Below are 20,214 nucleotides of genomic sequence, written 5' to 3' on the forward strand. Positions count from 1 at the left end.
CTTCCTTGTGACAGTGGCGCTGTGGCCCATCCACCATCACCCCAGTGCTTCACCATGAGCAGCTTCACGAATCCATGCCCAGCTCACTGCAGAATCCCCGGGCGCCAGCGCTTCGCCAAGAGTGGCCTCCAGACTCCACATTTTAGGAAGGAACTCCCGCCCCATCCAGCTCACAGCAGAATCCCCAGGGTCCCTGCCAGCCTGGCACCCAGCGTGCCCCTCAGTATTCTGGGGATGAGTGGGGGAGTCCCTCTGCCAGGAAGAGGTCCCTGGCTGCGTCCCTGCAGGGCGGCGGCTGAGCCCATGCCTCGGCCCCAGGGCCAGTCCCCGCCGGGTGCCATCCTGAGCAGGGCCACAGAACGGATGTCCCACATGGCCAGGACCCCTGTGGCCACCTGACCCCGGGGGGCTGTGGCCCTCGGTGAAGCAGGTGACCAGGCGGGCTGTGGGGTTTGGTGTCAGCTCCGCAGCGTCGCTGCCGCTCAGCGTATGAGTTTCCACTCCCAGCACTCAATGATCAGCTGAGCAACTGCAGGTGCCTCCGAGTGCTGGGAGAGGGGATGCTCAGCCAGCCAAGGGCCTTTGCCCCAGGGAAGTAAAATCGGGGCATTTCCTGGTGGGTGTGGGCTGGGCCTCGGGCTTCTCACCTGAACCACAGGGTGGTAACCCCTGCCCCTCAGGCGGCATCGACGTGACCTGCCTAGTGCACAGTGAGCCTGAGGCAACACGGCCACCACCAGGAGACTCCCTGGGGAAGAGGCCCCCAGACAGCGAGGTGCCCATGAAGGAAGTTCTGCACAGGGGCCGCGGCCGTCCAGGAGATGGGAGGGCCCTGTCTGCACCCTGTCTGGAAGGGAAGTGGGGCAAGCGGGCCACTTGGCCTCCCTGGTATAGGTAAGGCCAAGGCAGCTAGAATTGGGGACAGAATACCCACAAAGGGGAGGGGAGCTGCACAGACGAAAGGAAATACACACCAGCGTCCCGTTGGGGTCTTCGAATGAACACCAACCTACACATTCTGTAAAACCCCAGGACGCCAAAGAGTAGCTTTTGAGGAAAAAACAATCCTCCGGAGGGTAAGACAAACAATTCCTGCCTTGCACAGAAATCACCCTCGTCCCTCCAGCCAGTGTGCAGACACTTCTGAATACCCAGGATTCTGCAGGGACAGCAGGAGGGTCACACCTGGGAAGGACTAAATCATCCAAGGCAAGGCTACTTCAGCCTCACTCTAGTGAGCTTAAAACAAACCTGAAAAAGACCAAATTAATCTACATGGGGCTTAACAGCCTGCCAGAAAGCGTAATATTCTTTAAAGGAACGTTAACAAAACTTCATACTCAGTAATGTAAATCTCACATGTTCCTAGTCAAAAATTTACTAGACAGACTCAGTAGCAGAAAAACATATCCCATAAGCAGAGGACAAATCACAGATGCTCCTCGACTTACAATGGAGCTACATCCCAACAAGCTCATCGTTGGCCGACAGATCGCACGCAAGTGGTCCACAGTTGACAGAAACAGACCTAGATATGACAGTAATAATGAATTAGCAGAAAAGGAACAATTATCTTAAATTTGCTCCATATGCTCGAAGGTATTTTTTAAAGCATGATTATGATTAAAAGAGAAATGGAAGACACTGGTGTGCTTTTTTTTTTTTTTGAGACCGTCACTCTGTCACCCAGGCTGGAATGCAGTAGTGCAATCACGGCTTGCTGCAGCCTCAAACTCCCAGGCTCAAGTGATCCTCCCGCCTCAGCCTCCCGAGCAGCTGGGACTACAGGCATGTGCCACCACCTCTGGCTAATTTTTTTTTTTTTTTAGACAATTCTTGCTCTGTTGCCCAGGCTGGAGTACAGTGGCGCGATCTCGGCTCACTGCAACCTCCGCCTCCCAGGTTCAAGCGATTCTCCTGCTTTAGCCTCTCAAATAACTGGGACAACAGGCATGCGCCCAGCTAATTTTTTATATTTTTAGTAGAGACAGGGTTTCACCATATTGGCCAAGCTGGTCTCAAACTCCTAAACTTGTGATCCACTGTCCTCCCAAAGTGCTGGGATTACAGGTGTGAGCCACCGCACCTGACCTTTTTAATTATTTTTAAAGATGAGGTCTCACTGTATTGCCCAGGCTAGTCTCAAACTCCTGGGCTCAAGCAATCCCCCTGCCTCAACTTCCCAAAGTGTTGGGATCACAGGTGTGAGCCGCCAGCCTAGCTGGAAGACATTTTTTAAAATACCAAAACCAAATTTATAGAGATGAAAAAACACAATGGCTCATACAGAAAACGGCCATAGCTTAACAGCAGCTTAAAAGATCAGTGGGCTTGAAGACGTAGAAACAGAATCTACCAAAAATGAAACGCAAACTGAAGAAGATGACCAGACTCTCGGACCCATGAGTCCACAGCAAGCAGCCCATTCGAGTACCTGGGACTGCAGGAGGCAGGGGAAGAGACTGTGAATAGCTAGAATATTTCCAAATTGCATAAAAATGACAAAGCCTACAAATCTTGACAAACCCCCAACACACACACACACCCTAAAGCTTATCAAATTACAGAAAACCAGGGATAAAGAGAAAAAATCAAAAGCAGCCGCAGAATACATACATGATGACTGTCATGTATCAGTCAAGAGATGGAAACATTTAACACGAAGAACGATTCAACAGGAACAGAGGGTTCCACTAACATGTAAAGAGACTTCCAAGAACAGAGGCGCTGAGGCCTCGGGAGAATCTCCACCGCCAGGACTGAGACAACAAACCCACAAGTGTTGAGTCTGGATCTCGGTGAGAACCTCGGAACCCCACGTCAGCTGAGACGCAGCTCTGACCTGAGTGGGGCTATGATGTGCCGGGTGGTGCAGCAGGCCAAGGCCTGAGAGCAGGAAGCCCAGGGCGGGAGTGCCAGCGAGACTCACCCAGAAGCTCTCCCTGGGGCAGGAGGGAGGCAGATGCCCTGGGAGCTGGACAGAGGCAAGGAAGCTTAGCAGGAATCCTTCCCACCGTGGTGAATGAACCTGGGTGTCGCTAAACTCCTGGAGACTGTCACTGAGAGCCCCCGCCCCCACCATGAGGCTGGCAGGCACACACCACGGAAGCCAGGAAAAGCAAGCACACTGGAAGCAGGAGGGCAGACCCCTCCCTCCTGTGGAGTCCCTCCAGCTCCTTCCAGTGACAGAGCCAAACACTGTGCCAACCTGCAAAGGAGGGTACAGGGAGGGCCCAGCCCAGGGTCACACGGCAGGGCTGAGAAGGGTGCACTGGGCACGGAGAGGCAAGACAGGGATAGCTGGAGACACCATGTGGGGGCCACACATATCTGCACGTGCACATACAATCACCCTCCCACTGTGAAGCACAAAATAGGGCTCAACAAATCTAAAGAGAGGGAAGTCAGCAAAGTATATTCTGAGGCCACAATGGAATTAAAACCAGAAACCAGAAACAACAACAAAATCTGGAGGAAAACCCTAAATGTTTGGAAATTAAACCATACTTCCAAATAACCCACAGACCAAAGATCTCGCAAGGGAAATCAGAAAGTAAAACGTATCACGTCAACATATATGGGGTACAGGAAGAAACACAGAAAGCTCTCCTTCCCGGAGGGGCCCTCGCGGCTGGTCAGCTGCTGCTGGCTGCTGGCAGGAGGCCTCAGTTCTCTGCCATGGTAACCTTTATAGGCTGGCTGAGTGCCCTCGTGAGCTTGCGGCACATTTCCCCCAGGGTAAGTGATCTAAGACGGGTAAGTCAAGGTTTTGGTAAGGTGGCCTCAGAGAAAAGGATCAAGGTTAGGTCTGGATCGAAGGTGGGCAGTGTCACTGGCTCCCTGCAAAACTCCACACCACACACTATGGGCCTTCCAAGTCGATCATGAGCCGCCACAGCCGCAAACACTAGGCGTTGAGGATGCACTGCGTTTTCCATGCTGGGGTCAGGGTCTGGGATGAAGGACTGGCAGGATCTTCTAAGAAATGTGCATAACTGAGAGCCAGCAATTCCACGCGCAAGTACACACCCAACAGAAATGCTTACAATGTTCCAGAAGACGGGTGCTGGCCGGGGGCAGTGGCTCACGCCTGTAATCCCAGTGCTTTGGGAAACTAAGGCAGGAGGACTGCTTGAGGCCAGAAGTTCGAGACCAGCCTGGGCAGCAGAGCAAGACACCCTCTCTACAAAAACTACAAAAATTAGCCAGCATGCAGGCACACACCTGCAGTCCCAGCTACTCAGGAGACTGAGGTGGGAGGATCGCTTGAGCCCAGGAGGCCCAGTGAGCCAAGGTCACACCACTGCACTCCAGCCTGGGTAACAGAGCAAGACCCTGTCTCTAAAAATAAAAAAAAACAGAAGACAGGTGCCAGCATGTTCATCACTGCACTATTCCTAACAGCCAAACTGTGGAAACTACCCAAATGCCCATCGATAATAGAACGAACGCGCTGTGGAATTTTCACACAATGGAGTACTTGGCATACATAGCACTGAGAATGAACAATCCACAACCACAGGCAACAAGGTGGATGAGCCTCACAGAGAGTGGAGCAGAAGCAGCCACAGCAAGAGGGAAACTGAGGTCAGGCCGGCCAGCATGCGTGTGCAGTGCCTAGGAGGGAACATGGGCGTGCGGGCTTCTCAGCAGGTGCTAAGTGTCCTGCTTCTCGTGGGGAGTCACACACTGCATTCAGTTGCTGAAATCCCAGTTCCAGCATTTCACATGCACTTTTCGGATGTACAGTACGCACACTGTAATCAAAATGAAGAAAGACGGGCTGGGCATAATGGCTCGTGCCTGTAATCCCAGCACTCTGGGAGGCCAAGGTGGGAGGACTGCTTGAGCCTGGGAGGTTGAGGCTGCTGTGAGCTGAGATCACACCACTGCACTTCAGCCTGGGTGACAGAGTGAGACCGTCTGGAAGAAAGTGCTTAGAATTAAATACAATAGATTGGGTGCAGTGGCTGACACCTATAATCCCAGCACTTTGGGAGTGCGAGGCGAGAGGATCACCTGAGGTCAGGAGTTGGAGACCAGCCTGGCAAACATGGCAAAACCCCATCTCTACTAAAAATACAAAAATTAGCCAGGCGTGGTGGCGGGTGCCTGTAATCCCAGCTACTTAGGAGGCTGAGGTAGGAGAATCGCTTGAACCCGGGAGGTGGAGGTTGCAGTGAGGTGGAGGTTGCAGTGAGCCGAGATTGTGCCACCACACTCCAGCCTGGGCAACAGAGCGAGACTCTGTCTCAAAAAAAAAAAAAAAAAACCAGATACAATGACCAAATTTTCTTCATCAATTAAAGAGGTAGAACAAAGTCCAAGGAATGTCCCAAAAGTAAAATACATAGAAACTAAAAAAATAACGGAAGAGAGCAGATGAAATTGAAGGAGTGAGATCCTCCCAGATGGCAAACAGGGTGGCGACATCTCACAGAACAGACCCAGCTGCGAGGCAGTCACAGGGGACAGGAAGGCGGTGGGTGCTGCTGTTCTGGGTGAAGGGGCCAGAGACAAAACTCTAAATACACGCGGAGCTGGGTTCAACCCATGCAACTGTAAGAGGTATTTCTGGGATGACTTCGGGCAGGTGAACAGGAACTAGTCTATCAGTCAAGGTACCAGCAAGAAGGCAGCTGCGCCATCCACTGAGACACAGAAACGGCTATTGGCAGAGGGACCAACTCAGGACCAAGGCAGGATGCTGAGGAATAGCAGGAAGCCAACCCCGCTGGTGAGGAAGCAGAGCCTCAGAGTAGCCCCGCAGTCCTGGTGGAGAGACACAGTCCTGTGAGGAGGCCGTTCCGTCTCAGTCCCAGCCACTCCACTCTGCAGCCATAGCACAAAGCAGACACAGATGAGACGTGGACAGACAGGAATGGCTGCATCCATAAGTTTATTCTCAGACAATGAAATGTGAATTTCATGATTTTCATGTCATGAAATATATTTTTGTTTTCAACCATTTTTAAAATGTAAAAAAGCCATTCACAGGCCATCTATCAGGCCGTGGGCAGGATGCAGCGCATAGGCCTGTCTGCCAGACCCTATTTTAGGTGAAGATGCCAGCAAGACCAACCTGAACCTCTCCTAAAACCAAGACTTTCAAAGCAGACTATGAGCAAGAAAGCATGCCCTGCGCCAGATGCCCTGGCAGCGTGAAGGAGGCCAGGCTGCTTGTACAGGACAGTGGCCCAGCGTGACCCCTGCCTTCTGAAACCCCTGATCCCCAGCAGAGAGGAGTGGGCCTCAGCTTTGCAGACAGCACTGTTTCCAGATCAATGTTAAAAGGAAAACAAGGCACTTATGAAAAATTTGAAGCATTCCAGTTTTTGATACACAAAAGGATTCCGAGTACCCAGCGATACCCCACATCAAAGTCATCGCCAGCATGAACCTGTTCCTGTGTGGAGACTTCATCACTGGACAGCAGGTAGGAGCCGGCCTGAACGAATTAAGTGATGTACCCAGAAGCCTGCCCATTGCAGAAGCCTCTTCCCAAATCACGCGGCGCGCACCTCACTCACATGCAGCGCACGATCACGCAGTGCGCACCTCACACACACACAGCGCACGACCACGCGGCGCGCACCTCACACACAGCGCACGACCACGCGGCGAGCACCTCACTCACACACAGCGCAGGCACCAAGGAGTTTTGCCTGGTATATTAGGTTGCTGCTAAACATTCCTAGGAAGTTGAGAAGGTTCATCCTTGCTGATCGGTGATTGAAATTCAGCAACATCCCTGTGGCTCTGCAGTGTGTGCCAAGGTCAAATCAAATCATAACGACGTCCTCAATCACCTCCCTGTAAACCGGGTGCCAGCCAGGCCCATGCTCACACTTCCTGAAACAAGTTCACCATCTGCGCCACCGATGCCAGACAGAGCTCCCTGTGACTCCGAAACGTGTTTCTCACTTCCCACAAGGGAGCCACTCTCCAGGAGCAGCTCCTGAGCACAAGGGCTATGGCTGGGGCTGGGGCGGGCTGAAGCATTCGTGCTGAGTTTCAACAGCCTGTGTGGCGAGCAGCTACTGCGGGACAGCACGTCACCTGGATGCTGAGACGGCGGAACAACATGACAACATCCACCATGCCAGAAACGTCTGCCCACAGATGCTCCTAGAGGAAGACGCAGCAGACACGAAGGGCGGTATGAGAACAGGAGAAACACAGACAGCTGCCGCCACCACGGGCTCACACGCAGCCTCCAACATGAAAAGAAAGTGCTTCAAGAGCTTCCACTCCACTGGTCTGGCTTCCCTTCAACCAGAAAGGGGGCACAGGCACCCAGCAAGAGCCTGTGCTGGTGACACAGAATGTTCTTTCTAGAGCCCAGGGGACAGCCCCATCCTCTGAGCTGGTCACAACTGACGTCACCTTTTCCTTCTTAAAGGGACATGCCAGGATGCAGGGGAACAAGTTAAAAAGCTTTTCCTAACTTGAGGTGAGAGGCACCACTGACCGCCACGATCAGCAACTTAACGTCGCCTCCCCCGGCCTCATCTTCTTGGCATGCCCGTTGGGCCCAGGCGGGGGACTCCGGCGCCGCTGCTTCTTCTCTAGCTGCTGCTGCAGTCTCTCCTCTTTCTTCTTCAGGTAGGAGGTCATGTTGTCGAACGTGGCCTTGTAGAGACTGCTGAAGCTGGCGTCTGCGCCGGCAGAGCCTGTGATGGGGGAACAAGGACAGGTGCCAAGTGGGGCAGGAACATGGGACTCGGCCACCACAGCGGGCCCCCTGCAGCAGGGAGTTACCTCGTGACTCCCGGAGTCCTCGGTGGACCGTGGAGGGCGCCTTCTGGGATGGCTCCCCACGGTGCCCACCTCCTGGGACCCACACCCTGGCTGGACCTGAGGACTGGCTACCAGCAGAATGGGGCAAAGACGAAAGAATGTAATGGAAACCAGGGCACCAAGGCTGGGCCTCCACCCCGCCAGCACTCTCTGCTTGCACGCCCGGAGAAAGCCACTACTGCACCATGAGCTGCCCTGTGGAGGGGCCCAGGTGGCAGGGGACCAGGAGCAGCAGCCTCTGGCCAACAGCCAGAGAGGCCCTCTGTCCTGCCGACAACCCAGACTGAGCGAGGTCGGGCCCTGCCTGGTGAAGCTGAGGTGGCCACCTGCAGAGACACAGCTCAGCTGAGTCCGGACCCCTGACCCACAGAAACAGTGAGATAGTAAGGGTGGGGTGCCTTAAGGCATCGAGTGGGGATAGCATGTTCTGCAGCCACAGGGAATGGACACGGATTTCATCTACTTTATCTAAGTGCCAAGGATTGGGGGCAATGACTGACCACAGGCACACGGAGACAGCCTCAGCCTGGCCAGGAAACCACAGGCCCAGCCGGTAACCCCCGCACCAGCCATTGCCTGAAGCCTGCCCATCCAGCAGGTGGCGCAGCCTCCCCGCCCCTCCAGCGACTCTGCTGCTTGTGGGACACTCTAGCAGCAGCCCTCCCCCGTCCGTCTCCCAACGCAGGCGCCCAAGTCTGCGCCGGGAACAGGCTGCTCTATCTATGGAACATCTCAGGAGAGCGAGCCCAGGCTTTGGCCTGAGACTGTTGTGCAAGGTGACACTCAACAGGTCTATGCTGTCCGTGGCCTAGAGCACGGGGGCCATGAGCACTGCAGATGCCCGGCCATGAGCACTGCCGCCTGCAGTCCCTGACACAGCCAGTGACAGGCCCACTCTGAAGTGTTCCTAAAGCAGATCCCAACCACGCTGGGGGGCCCGACCCTGCCCGTCTCAACCTTCAACATCCTAAGCAAAGCAGGAGGGAGAGAAGCCTCAGAGGCAGAACCAGTGCGCCACCACTCGGGGAGCCTGGCAGAAGGCGGCTGGGCCCCCATCAGCAGAAACTCCTCCGACCTCAGTGTGAATCCCTCCAGAGCTCCAAGGAACCTCAGTGCTCACTGGAGTGGGGTTTGGCTTTGAAAGACTTCAGAGCAGCAACTTCTTGTCGTGAATGAGGCACCTGGATTCCATGCTGGGCTAATCCATCCTGCAGACACCATCGCCTACAAGACTGCACAGTGCTGGCACAATGACGCACCCAGAACTACGGCGTGTCATGTCGCCAGAAGGCAGGGTAGAAAATGTTCGTCCAGCTCTTCCCTCAGCCTGGCTGCTCTCCTTCCTGCAGCCGCAGCCACGGGAGTTGCTGGCTAGATTCCCTCCCCTCAGCTGAGTGTTCCCGTCAGGACAGTGACCATCCTGCCCCTGCTCAGCCTCCTGAAGAGCCCCGGGGCCTCTGGCTAGACCCCCACTAAACCTCCCAGTGAGGCCCTGCACTTGCTGATGCACACTGCAGTGGGATCAATTCCCTCAACACCGTGGACCAGGCCTGAGGCAGCAAAGCACCCGCTCCCTCTGGGAGCCACCAGCTGCCAGCCCTGTCCTGGGGACCTTCAACGCCCAACTCTGAAGGCAGGTGCTCAGACCCTGAGCCCCCGGTTCCTGAGTGGCTCTCGTTAGCCTGACTCCCATGGGGGGCTCCTTCTTCTGCTGTGCGTCACCCACCTCCTGCCCTGCCCCGCCTTCTGGATGGGGACACACGCTTACCCTCCCTCTTTATCTGCACACCAGGTCCCCCGGGCAGGTCACAGTGTGTGCTTCTGCTTTCTCTGGGGACCGGGCTGGGTGTGACCCCCAAGGGCAGCCTGCACCCGTGCTCTCACCTTCCAGCATGGCCCAGTTCCCACGAAGAACACCAGAGACTTTCTTTAACACGGCGCTCTCAGGAACAGACTGCAGGCGACAAACAGGAAATCTTCATCAGAAAGAGGCAGGCCTGGAAACCCAGCACCAGGACGCAACACATGCTGGCCAGAGAGGCTTGCAGGGGAGGTCCCCTCCTGGTGCCTGGGGACCCCCATTCACCTTCTGTGGAGACCTGGGGAGGCAGCCCCCGCAGCTGACCCATGATGCCAGGGCAAGCTCTTCACATGCAGTTCATCAACCTCAGGGGCCCAGCAGGTGCGACAGGCAACCACTGGGGACATCATGTGGCCTGCCACTTCTCAGGTAAAAAGAACTGGACGGCTTAAAAGTGCTTCCAGGTCAGGTGCAGTGGCTCACACCTGTAATCCCAGCACTTTGGGAGGCCAAGGCAGGCGGATCACCTGAGGTTGGGAGTTCGAGACCAGCCTGACCAACATGGAGAAACCCCATCTCTACTAAAAATACAAAATTAGCCGGGTGTGGTGGCGCATGCCTGTAATCCCAGCTACTCGGGAGGCTGAGGCAGGAGAATCGCTTGAACCCGGGAGGCGGAGGTTGCGGTGAGCCGAGATAGCGCCATTGTACTCCAGCCTGGGCAACAAGAGCAAAACTCCGTCTCAAAAAAAAAAAAAAAAAAAAGTGCTTCCAAAGTGCTCAACTGAGCTTTGGCAAATGGGTACCTACTCCACTCAACTCCACAGCAACCCTGTGAGACGCAGGGCGGGCAGGGGCATTGCTCCGTTACCAGGAGCGATGCGGACAAGGTACAGGGTTCGCCCCGTCCCCCAGCAAGGAAGCAGCTCGGCCCGCCGCCCTCGCCCAGAGACCCCACCGTCTCCCCAGAGGAAAGCAGCTCAGCCTGCTGCCCTTGCCCCCTCCTCTACCCGGGGCTCCACATGCTCCTGAGGACTCAGCCAGTGCCCCAGGCCCGAGGCTGTGCTAATCCAGCCTCCAAGTGTTAGTCCCACACACCCTAGCCACACTGAGTGCCAACTTCATCGCTAAGTGTGGTGTGGGGGGCCACACACTCCCCCAAAAAAAGAACTGCTGCAGACATCACCACGTGGGACAAGCCAGCCAGGCCGTCCAGGCACCCGGCTCCCCTCACCCACGGTGGAAGCCCCAGCCACTGCCATTCAGGACACAGACCCTGGGCCCCAGAAGTGGCTGAGTTGAAAGAGGCTTACCCGTGGACCCAAAAAACATAGCTGCCGCCCCACACCCCCCAGGCTTATGGAAAGGCAGGGCATAGGACATCTGGAAGGTGCCGAGTCTCACCTGCCACTGGTCGCCCATAGGCCTGTAGAGCACCAGGGGGGCTTCCTGGCAGTCCTGGAGCACCCACAGCCCCTGGGTCTCCTCGAAAGCCACATCCCACACTTGGTGCTGGAACGCCAGCTGCTGCCTGTACACCAACTGCTGTCTGCGGGCGTCCAGCTGGAAGATGTAGACCACAGGAGTGCTTGCCACGAAGAAAGAGAGCATGATTACTAGGACTGCAGGCCCACGGGCTCCGCTCTGCAGCCAGCACCCCAGACGGTGCAGCCCTCGCCGGTGCCACCTCAGGAGAGCCTACGCTGAAAGCCCCAGCTGCGCCACTCCCAAATGCCGGCGCCGGGGAAACCACAGGGTGACGTACACTTTTTTAAGTCCTAAACTCTGGAGTGGCTTGTGGTGCAGCAATAGCTAACCAGCACGGTACAGGCAGGCAGGGCAGGAGGACGCAGGCCCTGGGCTCAGGCGCAGCTCTCCTCTCACACCTGCGTAGTTCTAGAACGAGCTAAGAGACCTCCCCAGGCTGTCATAAGGACAAGATGAAAACTGCCGAAAGCACCAAATAGAATACCTTTCCTGACACACAGAAGTCACTCAGGAAGAAGCAGCAGAACTGCACTCCACTCCTAAACCCACCTTGTCAGCACCGCCAACCCCAGGGGGTTCCCATCCAACCAGCCCCGAGCCGGGAGTGAGGTGATGCCACCACGACTGGCCCAGGGGAAAGTCTGTCATCTCAGAAGGCCAGGCAGAGGCTGCTGGTGCTCTTTACGCCAGGGGAGTTCAACGTCAGGTTGAAGAGCGCTGGCTGAGAGAAGCCCCCACCCTCACGCAGCAGCAGTCATCAAAAGTGACATTCTCAGAGGGAGGTGCTAGACCAATACCACCAGCGTTCAGGACCTCTTCATTGAGGACGTGGGCCAGTGGCCAACCTGCTAACTCTTCCCCCTGCAGGTCTGCAGAACCGGAGGCCATAGAGGTGCCGCCGCAGCTTACCCGTCGCACAGGAGCGCCACGCAGTTCTCCTGGCACCAGAACGCAATCCTGGACGCGGCAAACCTCTAAAAGGAGAAGAAGCCCATTAACTTCACGCCACCTGCAGGGGCCCGATGCTGGGCGCTCTGATCCAACAAGAGCAAGACCGAAGGACACTCACGCCCCCGCATATCGAGGAAGAGGAAACAGCACTGGAACATTCTGGAATCAGTGAGGAAAGGAGGGTAGCCGATTCCCTGTTTCCCAAGCAGATGACAAAAGCCCCCCAGTGGCTCTGGCACTCCCTACAGGGCCTGCGACAGCCTCCAAAGCCAACAAAATGGGTCAGACAGTGAGGAGAGGAGGGAGCAGAGGACACAGGGGAAAGGAAGAGATGAGAGCTACACATACAACTGCACTGTGAGCTCCCACAGTTCCTGGCAGAGGAAATATTAAAAATGAAGAAGAGGCCGGGCACAGTGGCTCACGCCTTTAATCCCAGCTACTCAGGAGCCTGAGGCGGAGGTTGCTGTGAGTCGAGATAGCACCACTGCACTCCAGCCTGGGCAAGAGTGGGACTCCATCTCAAAAAAAAAAAAAAATTTTTTTTTAAATGAAGGAAACTTCCAGGAACCTGAGTCCACGTGAAGCATGAAGGAAAAGGCCTGGTCCTCTCTTACACAGCTGCCTGGCAGGGGGCAGAGGCCACACCACACAGTTCTCTAGGAAATGGAACAGACCGTTTGGCGAGAAACTTCGCCAAGGCCTGGGCTTTCAGGGTGTCATGAGATTGCTCCAAGCTGGCGGGAGAATGCTGGAGTGGGCCTGGCCCCACCCCTGCCCCACCTGGCTGGCAGACCCACAAAGGTGCATGCTCAAGCACCTCCATTCCTTCCACCTCAGAGCAGGATTAGAGGCCTTCCTGTACGTTAACTGTTTGCATGCAACGGGGAGACAAATTATTTCCCACTGACATGACGAGCCACCTTCAGAATTTGAAATACGAGATTTCCCTCACACAGGAGGAAGTCTGGCATTGAGAGCAAACGTTTCCAACGGCGAAGTGACTTTTCCACTCAAGTCAGGCGACTGCAGGTGTCTGCAAGCACTCAGTCGCCCAGGAGTGAACAGAAGCAGCTACCTGGGGGGCCTGGGGGTCCACCAGCTCCTGCAGACTGGCCAGGTGACAGCAGTGCAGCTGGCGGCCGCTCCTGTACTCCCAGAGCCTCAGGGTGCCGTCCTGCACAAACCAAACGCACAGGTTAGCACACGGTTGCGGGGCTTCCATCAGGCAGGGTGACAGAGAGGACAGCTGCATGGTCGGGGCTCCGCTCTGTGACAGCCATGCCACCCACCCTCAGGAATTAGAGGCTCTCTGCTCTGACTGCGTAAATCGCTCACGCAAATCATCAAGGACAACGGTGGGGAACGGAAGGTGACCGATTCCCTGTTTCTCGAGTGCCAATATGCCCAGGCAGATGACAAAGCCAATGAGGCAGATCCCAGCAAAATAAGCCAAGGCTGCTAGATGGCCAGGTTGTCATCTGCCAGGAGGCCAGACCACATCTGCTGTGCCCGGGCCAGGCGTAAACACGGGCATGCACACAGGTGCAGACACTTCAGCAATCACGCATTCCCACGGGGAGACACGTGTGGGCTCATGAGCGCGTGGCCACTGCTCTACTTCACTAAGAATGACAGGAAGGACATGGCCATCAGCAACCGTCCCATGACAACTGGTACAACCCTTCAGGAAGCCAACACGGGAACCAAGAGCCTCCACGCTCTAAAACCATCATCAATGAAAAAAAGGGTTTCTCTTTTTTTTCTTGGTTTTATCTGTTGTTTTTTTTGTTGTTTAATTGAAATGGGGTCTATTCCACACTGCCCACTGCACTGCAGTGGCTATTCACAGGCTTGCTCCTAGCTCACTGCAGCCTCTGACTCCCAGGCCCAGGCAATCCTCCCGCCTCAGCCTCCGAGTAGCTGGGACTACAGGCATGAGCCACCATACCTGGCTTAAAAAAAATTCATTACAGCACTAATTCAGTGGAGAGAAATAAATCAATACTCATTAAATCTAATGAGAGAGTGTCTGTGCACTATTTGTAAGTATTTTTAAATGACTAAATGAAAAAGATGAAAAGTAAATACCCCAAACAGCTAACAGTAGATGCATATCCTCTGGGTGCCGAGGTAAGAGTGGATGTATGAATGCACACGCACACGCATGCACATACACACGCACACACACACACCTTTCTACAAATGTGGCAGATAAACATGGAGACCAACACACACATCTACAGGCATTTCACTCACCCCCAAACCTCTCTACGAAGACAAGAAAAAGATGTTTAATAACCATGAACCCACTAAGACAAAGACAACAGGCAAGAAGAGAAGGTAGCTGCGGAGAGACAGCAAGGAAACCTGGGGGCTGGAGGCCAGGGAACAAATGCACCATCCACAGAGAAGCCCGAGAGGTGCCAGGACCTGCCAAAGACCAAACCGGGCCAGGCAGCCTGAAGACCAAGGTGGTGAGGGGAGCTGTCAAATGTCTTTACAAAGAGAAACGGGACCTCCCTGATGCATCCTCAGCCCCAAACTCCAGGCCAGCAGAAGGCTCTGGGGAAACGGAGCCAAGAGGCCCGTCTCGGGGATGCCAAATACTCACTGAGGAGAGAGCCACCTAGCCCCTTCGCACTCACCTCCCAGAGCCCCAGGGGACAGACCTGGGCAAGAGTGAAGGCCGGGACACTGACCACCCAGAAGAGACCAACTGACCCACACGTTCTACGGAGTCCACAGGCAAGGGGCTGCTGCCCACAGACAACTGCTCTGAAGCCCCTCGGGCCCCACCCTGGGTGCACACACCCAGCCTCTGAGGCCGGCTGGTGCTGACTCCCATCACACACACACAGGCAGATGGCATCGCCAGACATCCAAGGAAAACCTCCAATGAGAAAGGCAGACAACACACTCCAGAGAAGGGAATCAAACACAAGGCCAGGAAGAAATCGAAGAAAGAAAAGTCCGTGCTCATCTCAGCGAGATAAGAGACACGTGCACTATCCGAGAATGGGTGGCTGCAAAAAAGAACGTGCCGAGGGCAAGAAAGAACTAAAGATTCAAAATAATCCTAATAAAACTCAAGTCTCCACAGAAGGCTGGAAAGTAAAGTTGAGGCAATCTCCCAAGAAGTAAGACTATTCCTAAAGGAGTAGAAATACGAGATTGAACAGGAAAGAAAAAAACCAGAGAATTACGGCCCAGCATGGTGGCTCTCACCTATAATCCCAGTGGGCGGAAGTGTGTGGATCGCTTGAGGTCAAAAGTTTGAGACCAGCCTGGCCAAGCTGGCAAAACCCCATCACTACAAAAGTAAAAAAATTAGCGGGGCATGGTGGTATGTGCCTGTAATCCTAGCTACTCGGGAGGGCTGAAGTGGGAGGATTGCTTGAGCCCGGGAGGCAGAGGTTGCAGTGAATCGAGATCACGCCACTGCACTTCAGACTGGGAGACAGAGCAAGACTCTGTCTCAAAAAAAATAAGAATCAGAGCATTAAAGTGGTTCAACTAACATAAGCTTTAGAAAAAGTGAGCAGGAGGCAGGGGTAGAGAACAGAAGGTAATTACGTAAGAAAATGCCCCAGGTCGGAGGACACTGAAAATCACTGGCTGTGTGGCCAACTCCCCTCTGGGGCCCACCAAGTCACCTCAGCGGCTTTGATATCGCACACTGGAGCAGAGAAAGTCCTCCAGGCAGAAGGAGAGCCCAGCTGTCAACCCACGGACCCACGGCAGACAGCTGCAGGTTTCTACAGGAAGCGCGCGGGGAAACCCACAGGAGCAACCAGCTGGAGAGCACACTGTGCAAGGCCTCCCAAGCTCCGAGGGAAACCGTTTCAACCAGGACTTCTATGCCAAACTAACAACCAGGCCTCAAAGGAGATTAAAGGTATTTCCAGAAAGCAAAGTCAGAAAACACTGACCCTCCTCGCGCCTTTTGGCAGCTACCAGATGACGCGTTCCACTCAAACAAAGCAGTAAGCCATGAGGGACAGATGGGGCCTGGGGAGGCTTCTCTGCCCGTGGAAGATTTTCCTCATATTATGAAAAAGACTGGAAGGTGCACGACAAACCGCTAACGAAGCCTGACCCTGACCCTGACCCTCTGGAGATTACGGCCACACTTTTCTTCTTCTCTCAGGTCGCGTGGCTGTGTGTTAATTTGAAGAGCAGGAACAGGAGGCTTTGAATGAAGCCCAATCAGAGAAGAAACATAGAAGCGGCCGGAAGGTCCATCAGCCATCCTGCCACACCACACAAAGGACCAACACAGACAACACAGGGAAGGACAGCGAAGAGGAAGGTGGTGGTGTGCGGGCAACAATTCCGCAAGAGGACAGAATCAGACCCTGTGAGGAATCCAAGGCCCTCACTTTGGCAAAATCACTAACAATCCTTCTAAGACATTCCTCAGAGAAAACACGTCTCTCATCACTAAACTGTAAGGCTTCCAGGACCCAATTGCTGGGACACAGAAGTTGTACCCAACAAGCAAAAACGCACTGTGGTAACCCGGGTGCGGGGGCTCGAGCCTGTGGTCCCAGCTACTTGGGAGGCCAAGGAGGCAGATCGCTTGAGCCCAGGAGTTTGATACCAGCCTGAAAAACGTAGCAACACCCCATCTTAAAAAAAAAAAAAAAAGAAAGAAAAAAAGAAAAGGAAAAAAAATGCAGCCTGTAATGGGATGGACTGAGACCCCTCCAGGAGTCAGAGAAGCCCCCCGTCTGTTTCTACCTGAGATCCTGATCCCCGATACCATCGTAGATGCAGCAGCCGCCCTCTCAGAAGGAAGCCTTCCACGGACCCGTGCTAGTTCATCCCACAGGCAAACACACACGCACCTACGCACCCCCCACACGCAGCCCTGAGTGAGCGGCCACAGGTGGGGAGCGAGCCGCAGGCAGCTCTAAGATCTGAAAACAAGCACCATCGAGTGCACAGCCACGGACAGCCAGGGGCCAGCGATCCAGAGGGGCCAGTCCCAGGAGGCACCCGGGGCCAGGGATCCAGAGGGGCCAGTTCCAGGAGGCGCCCACCCCACCCTCCCTGCAGGCTCAAGAATCCAGGGGTGAGTGACGCTGGGCAGAACACTTACCCCAGAGGAGGACAGAAGCAGCCCGGGCTGAGTTGGCACCACGAAGATGCGGCTCACAAACCTGTGAGGGCGAGAGCGCGGCAGAGTCAGCGAGCCCAGCGCCCGCAGGGACCGGGAGGCCTGGGGAGGCCGCCTGTTCATCTAAGGAAGAGAAGCCTCTGCCCTAAACCCCCGATCCAATAAAAACAGCCAACATGGGAAGTAGCTGTTAACCCTAACCTGGTTAGGGTTAACCAGGTGAAGGCCCCTGGACGCGGTCGGGGAGGTGAGTGAGGTCTTTCCTGGGTCCCCAACAGCACAGCAACCTCTAACCCAGGCCGCTCCTCAGCCATGCCTGCCAGAGACCCAAGCGCCTCTGTGCCCCTCTGCAGCCCCCTCTGCAGCAGCTCTGCTCAGCGGCACCTCCACAGGCCCCCCAGCACCCACCCTGGCCCAAGGCACCTGCACTGTGATGAAAGGAGCCTTGGGGGAGACTCAAAGACACAGCACACAGGGAGGAGGGTGGAGGGAGGAGGGCAGCCAAGCCCATGGACAGATTCCTATCAGGGTCCTGACGGCCCCTCAGCAACAACTCTGAGTGACCTGGCCAGACAGCTGTCTCTGCTGAGCCCGGCCCAGTCCTCCTGTGAGGGGTTGGCCTGCAAGCACAGGACTCAAAGTCACAGGGACCCTCCCATCAGAACAGCCGTGAAGAGTGACCCAAGCAGCCCAGCTCGCCTGCAAACCCATCTTGGCTCGGGCACCTACAAGGGTGACAAGGCCCCTTTTCTTCCCGCTCTAACACAGTGGCCTCAAGCAATCCCTCATGCACAGGGTTCCCAGGGACCCTGGAATGGGGTGGCCCGTTTGCCTCACTCCATCTCCACCAGTCATGGCCTCTGCTACCTTGGGCTAGCCATCGCGTGAGCCGGGCCCAGTCCCGCAGCCACCGCCCTGCACGGCACCACAGCACCAACAGCAGCCCACAGCCCAGGACAGATAGGGCACAGGACGCCCCGTGCAGAGGGCACGAGTGGCCTCACAGTTCTCAACAGTTTGAAAGGCCGGGAAACCAGTTTCCAGGGGTCTGAAACAAAATCTCAAAACATAATTCGTCCAATCACTGCAGTATCTACTGAGCACCTACTCATGCCAGGCACCACGCTGAGGGCTGCACACACCAACAGGCCCAACAGACCCACAGAACCACTCAGACGCAGCGGGAGACGGCCAGTGAACCAACCGATACTGCAATGTCAGCAAAGGGCACAGAACAGCACATCCAGCAGAAACACAGCTCCAGCCACACACGGGGGCCACGGGGCTTTGTTTTCAATTTGCCAGCCACTATGTTGAAAAGTAAACGGGCAGGCCGGGCACGGTGGCTCACACCTGTAATCCCAGCACTGTGGGAGGCCGAGGCGGGCGAATCATGAGGTCAGGAGATCAAGACCAGCCTGGCCAACATAGTGAAACCTCGTGTCTCTACTAAAAATACAAAAAAAATTAGCCAGGCGTGGCGGCAGGGGCCTGTAGTCCCAGCTACTTGGGAGGCTGAGGCAGGAGAATCGCTTGAACCTGGAAGGTGGAGGTTGCAGTAAGCCAAGATCACGCCACTGCACTCTAGCCTGGGCGACACAGGTAAGAAAGAGAAAAGAAAGGAAGGGAGGGGAAGGGTGGGGTGGGGAGGGGGGAAGGAAGGGAAGGAGGGAGGGAGCAGTTGAAGTTAATTTTAATACTGTGTTTTTACTCAATACATCTAAGTGATGAGGCATTTCCCTAGAAGGGTGAGAAGCGTGTTCCCGTCAGCAGAAACCTCCCTCACATGCCTGGCGAGGCAAGGGAGCTGCAGAGACCCCAGCGAGAGATGGTGAAGGGGAGGGGCCGGGGGGCTGCAGGCCAGAGAACTCCAGAGCTGGATCACTAGCGAACTAAATGCAAGTCAGAAGAAGCTATCCTGAGGCACACACCAGTGACTGGCCTTCTTAAACAGGAAATGTTTGGATCAAAACCAGGAAAACACAGGCAACCTCGGCACTGAATTTCCTCCCTCCAATTTCTTCCACTGCCTCAAATAATATATTTTAAAACATTTCAGCCAATTACACTAAGCGTTTTTCCTTTGTGCAAATTCTAATGAGCTTTTTGTGTGAGACAGAAGCGGGCATTCAGAAACACCTCCACATGGGTCCTGGCAGAGCGTGCTGCCACGAGAGACGCCGCCACCTGGCTGCAGAAGCCGCTTAATTCTTGGACAGCTGAAATCACTAAAGTTCATCCTCGCCCCCAACACCCCCACCGCCCACCAGCGAACAACTCCTGGGCATGGTGCAGGGGTCTCCACACTGAGACAGGGGTTTCCCGGAAACAAGCCCTTCCCGTTCGGTCAGGCCCAATGCGAAGTTACCGGCACAGACTCCGGGTAACAGCACAGAGTGAACCCCACCCTTTCGGGGCTTCTGCAGGCAGCACCATGGCGCCTGCAGTGACCAAACACCAAGCACGGGGGCTGCTGTCACCCGCGTGGGGCCTCGCCAGCTACAACGGCATCTGCTGAGCCGCAAGCTGACGCTGTTTTCAAACAGAGCTTCTTTCTGCTGGAGGGGCAGGAAGGGGCACTCACTCTGTGTGCCCCAAGCAGAAGGACTCGATGCTATGGGGCGCCGCGGCCCAGCTGACTCGGATCTTCTCGTCCCGGTCGGCAGTGAGGATGAAGCGGTCATCAGCACTCACAGCCTGCATCACCAGGGGCCAGAAAAGAAAAAGCCGCTCACCTGAGTCTTCCCGAATCAAGTCCCTCACGGAAGCAGGCAGGGAGGCTATAGCCTGGCCGCCAAGAGGATGCGGCCTTCGAGGACAGACCAGTGTGGCTCCTCCCCTCCTCCCGTCCCTACATCTAATTGGTGGCCCTCATTCTCCCTCCCCAGAGGGTCGCCGGCCACCTCCAGCCCTCACTCCTCAGTGCTAGAGCAGGCTTCTGGGGTGGGGCAGTGCCACCCCTGCCTGCCTGTCTCCCGCACCTCGGCAAATCCAGGCCCCACGCCCATTTCCACCCGCCGCAGGCCTGCTGCACCCTCCTGCCCAACACTGG

The 20,214-nt window shown here is 55.5% G+C and overlaps 1 protein-coding gene across 9 annotated transcripts in view; it reads right to left on the reverse strand.

Moving 5' to 3' along the window:
• Nucleotides 1-1,349: 1,349 nt before the first annotated feature.
• The window catches only part of WDR4 (WD repeat domain 4), a 47,861-nt gene continuing 28,996 nt past the window's right edge, over nucleotides 1,350-20,214 (reverse strand). For 5 of the 9 annotated variants that reach the window (XM_054675082.2, XM_003949185.5, XM_063803719.1 and 2 more), the window contains 7 exons: nucleotides 19,747-19,859; nucleotides 17,145-17,205; nucleotides 13,119-13,217; nucleotides 11,999-12,063; nucleotides 11,006-11,189; nucleotides 9,685-9,754; nucleotides 5,883-7,673 (listed from right to left, as the gene is read on the reverse strand). In XM_054675082.2, coding sequence (XP_054531057.1) covers nucleotides 7,480-7,673; nucleotides 9,685-9,754; nucleotides 11,006-11,189; nucleotides 11,999-12,063; nucleotides 13,119-13,217; nucleotides 17,145-17,205; nucleotides 19,747-19,859 — 786 coding nt within the window. In that variant the 3' untranslated portion in view covers nucleotides 5,883-7,479. Of the gene's footprint in view, nucleotides 7,674-9,684; nucleotides 9,755-11,005; nucleotides 11,190-11,998; nucleotides 12,064-13,118; nucleotides 13,218-17,144; nucleotides 17,206-19,746; nucleotides 19,860-20,214 lie in introns of all 9 variants that reach the window. The other 4 variants (XM_009437397.5, XM_054675081.2, XM_514923.9 and 1 more) reach the window with 3 other exon arrangements.

The sequence above is a fragment of the Pan troglodytes genome, chromosome 22 (genome assembly GCF_028858775.2).
Source record: "Pan troglodytes isolate AG18354 chromosome 22, NHGRI_mPanTro3-v2.0_pri, whole genome shotgun sequence".
Classification (NCBI taxonomy): Eukaryota; Metazoa; Chordata; class Mammalia; order Primates; family Hominidae; genus Pan; species Pan troglodytes.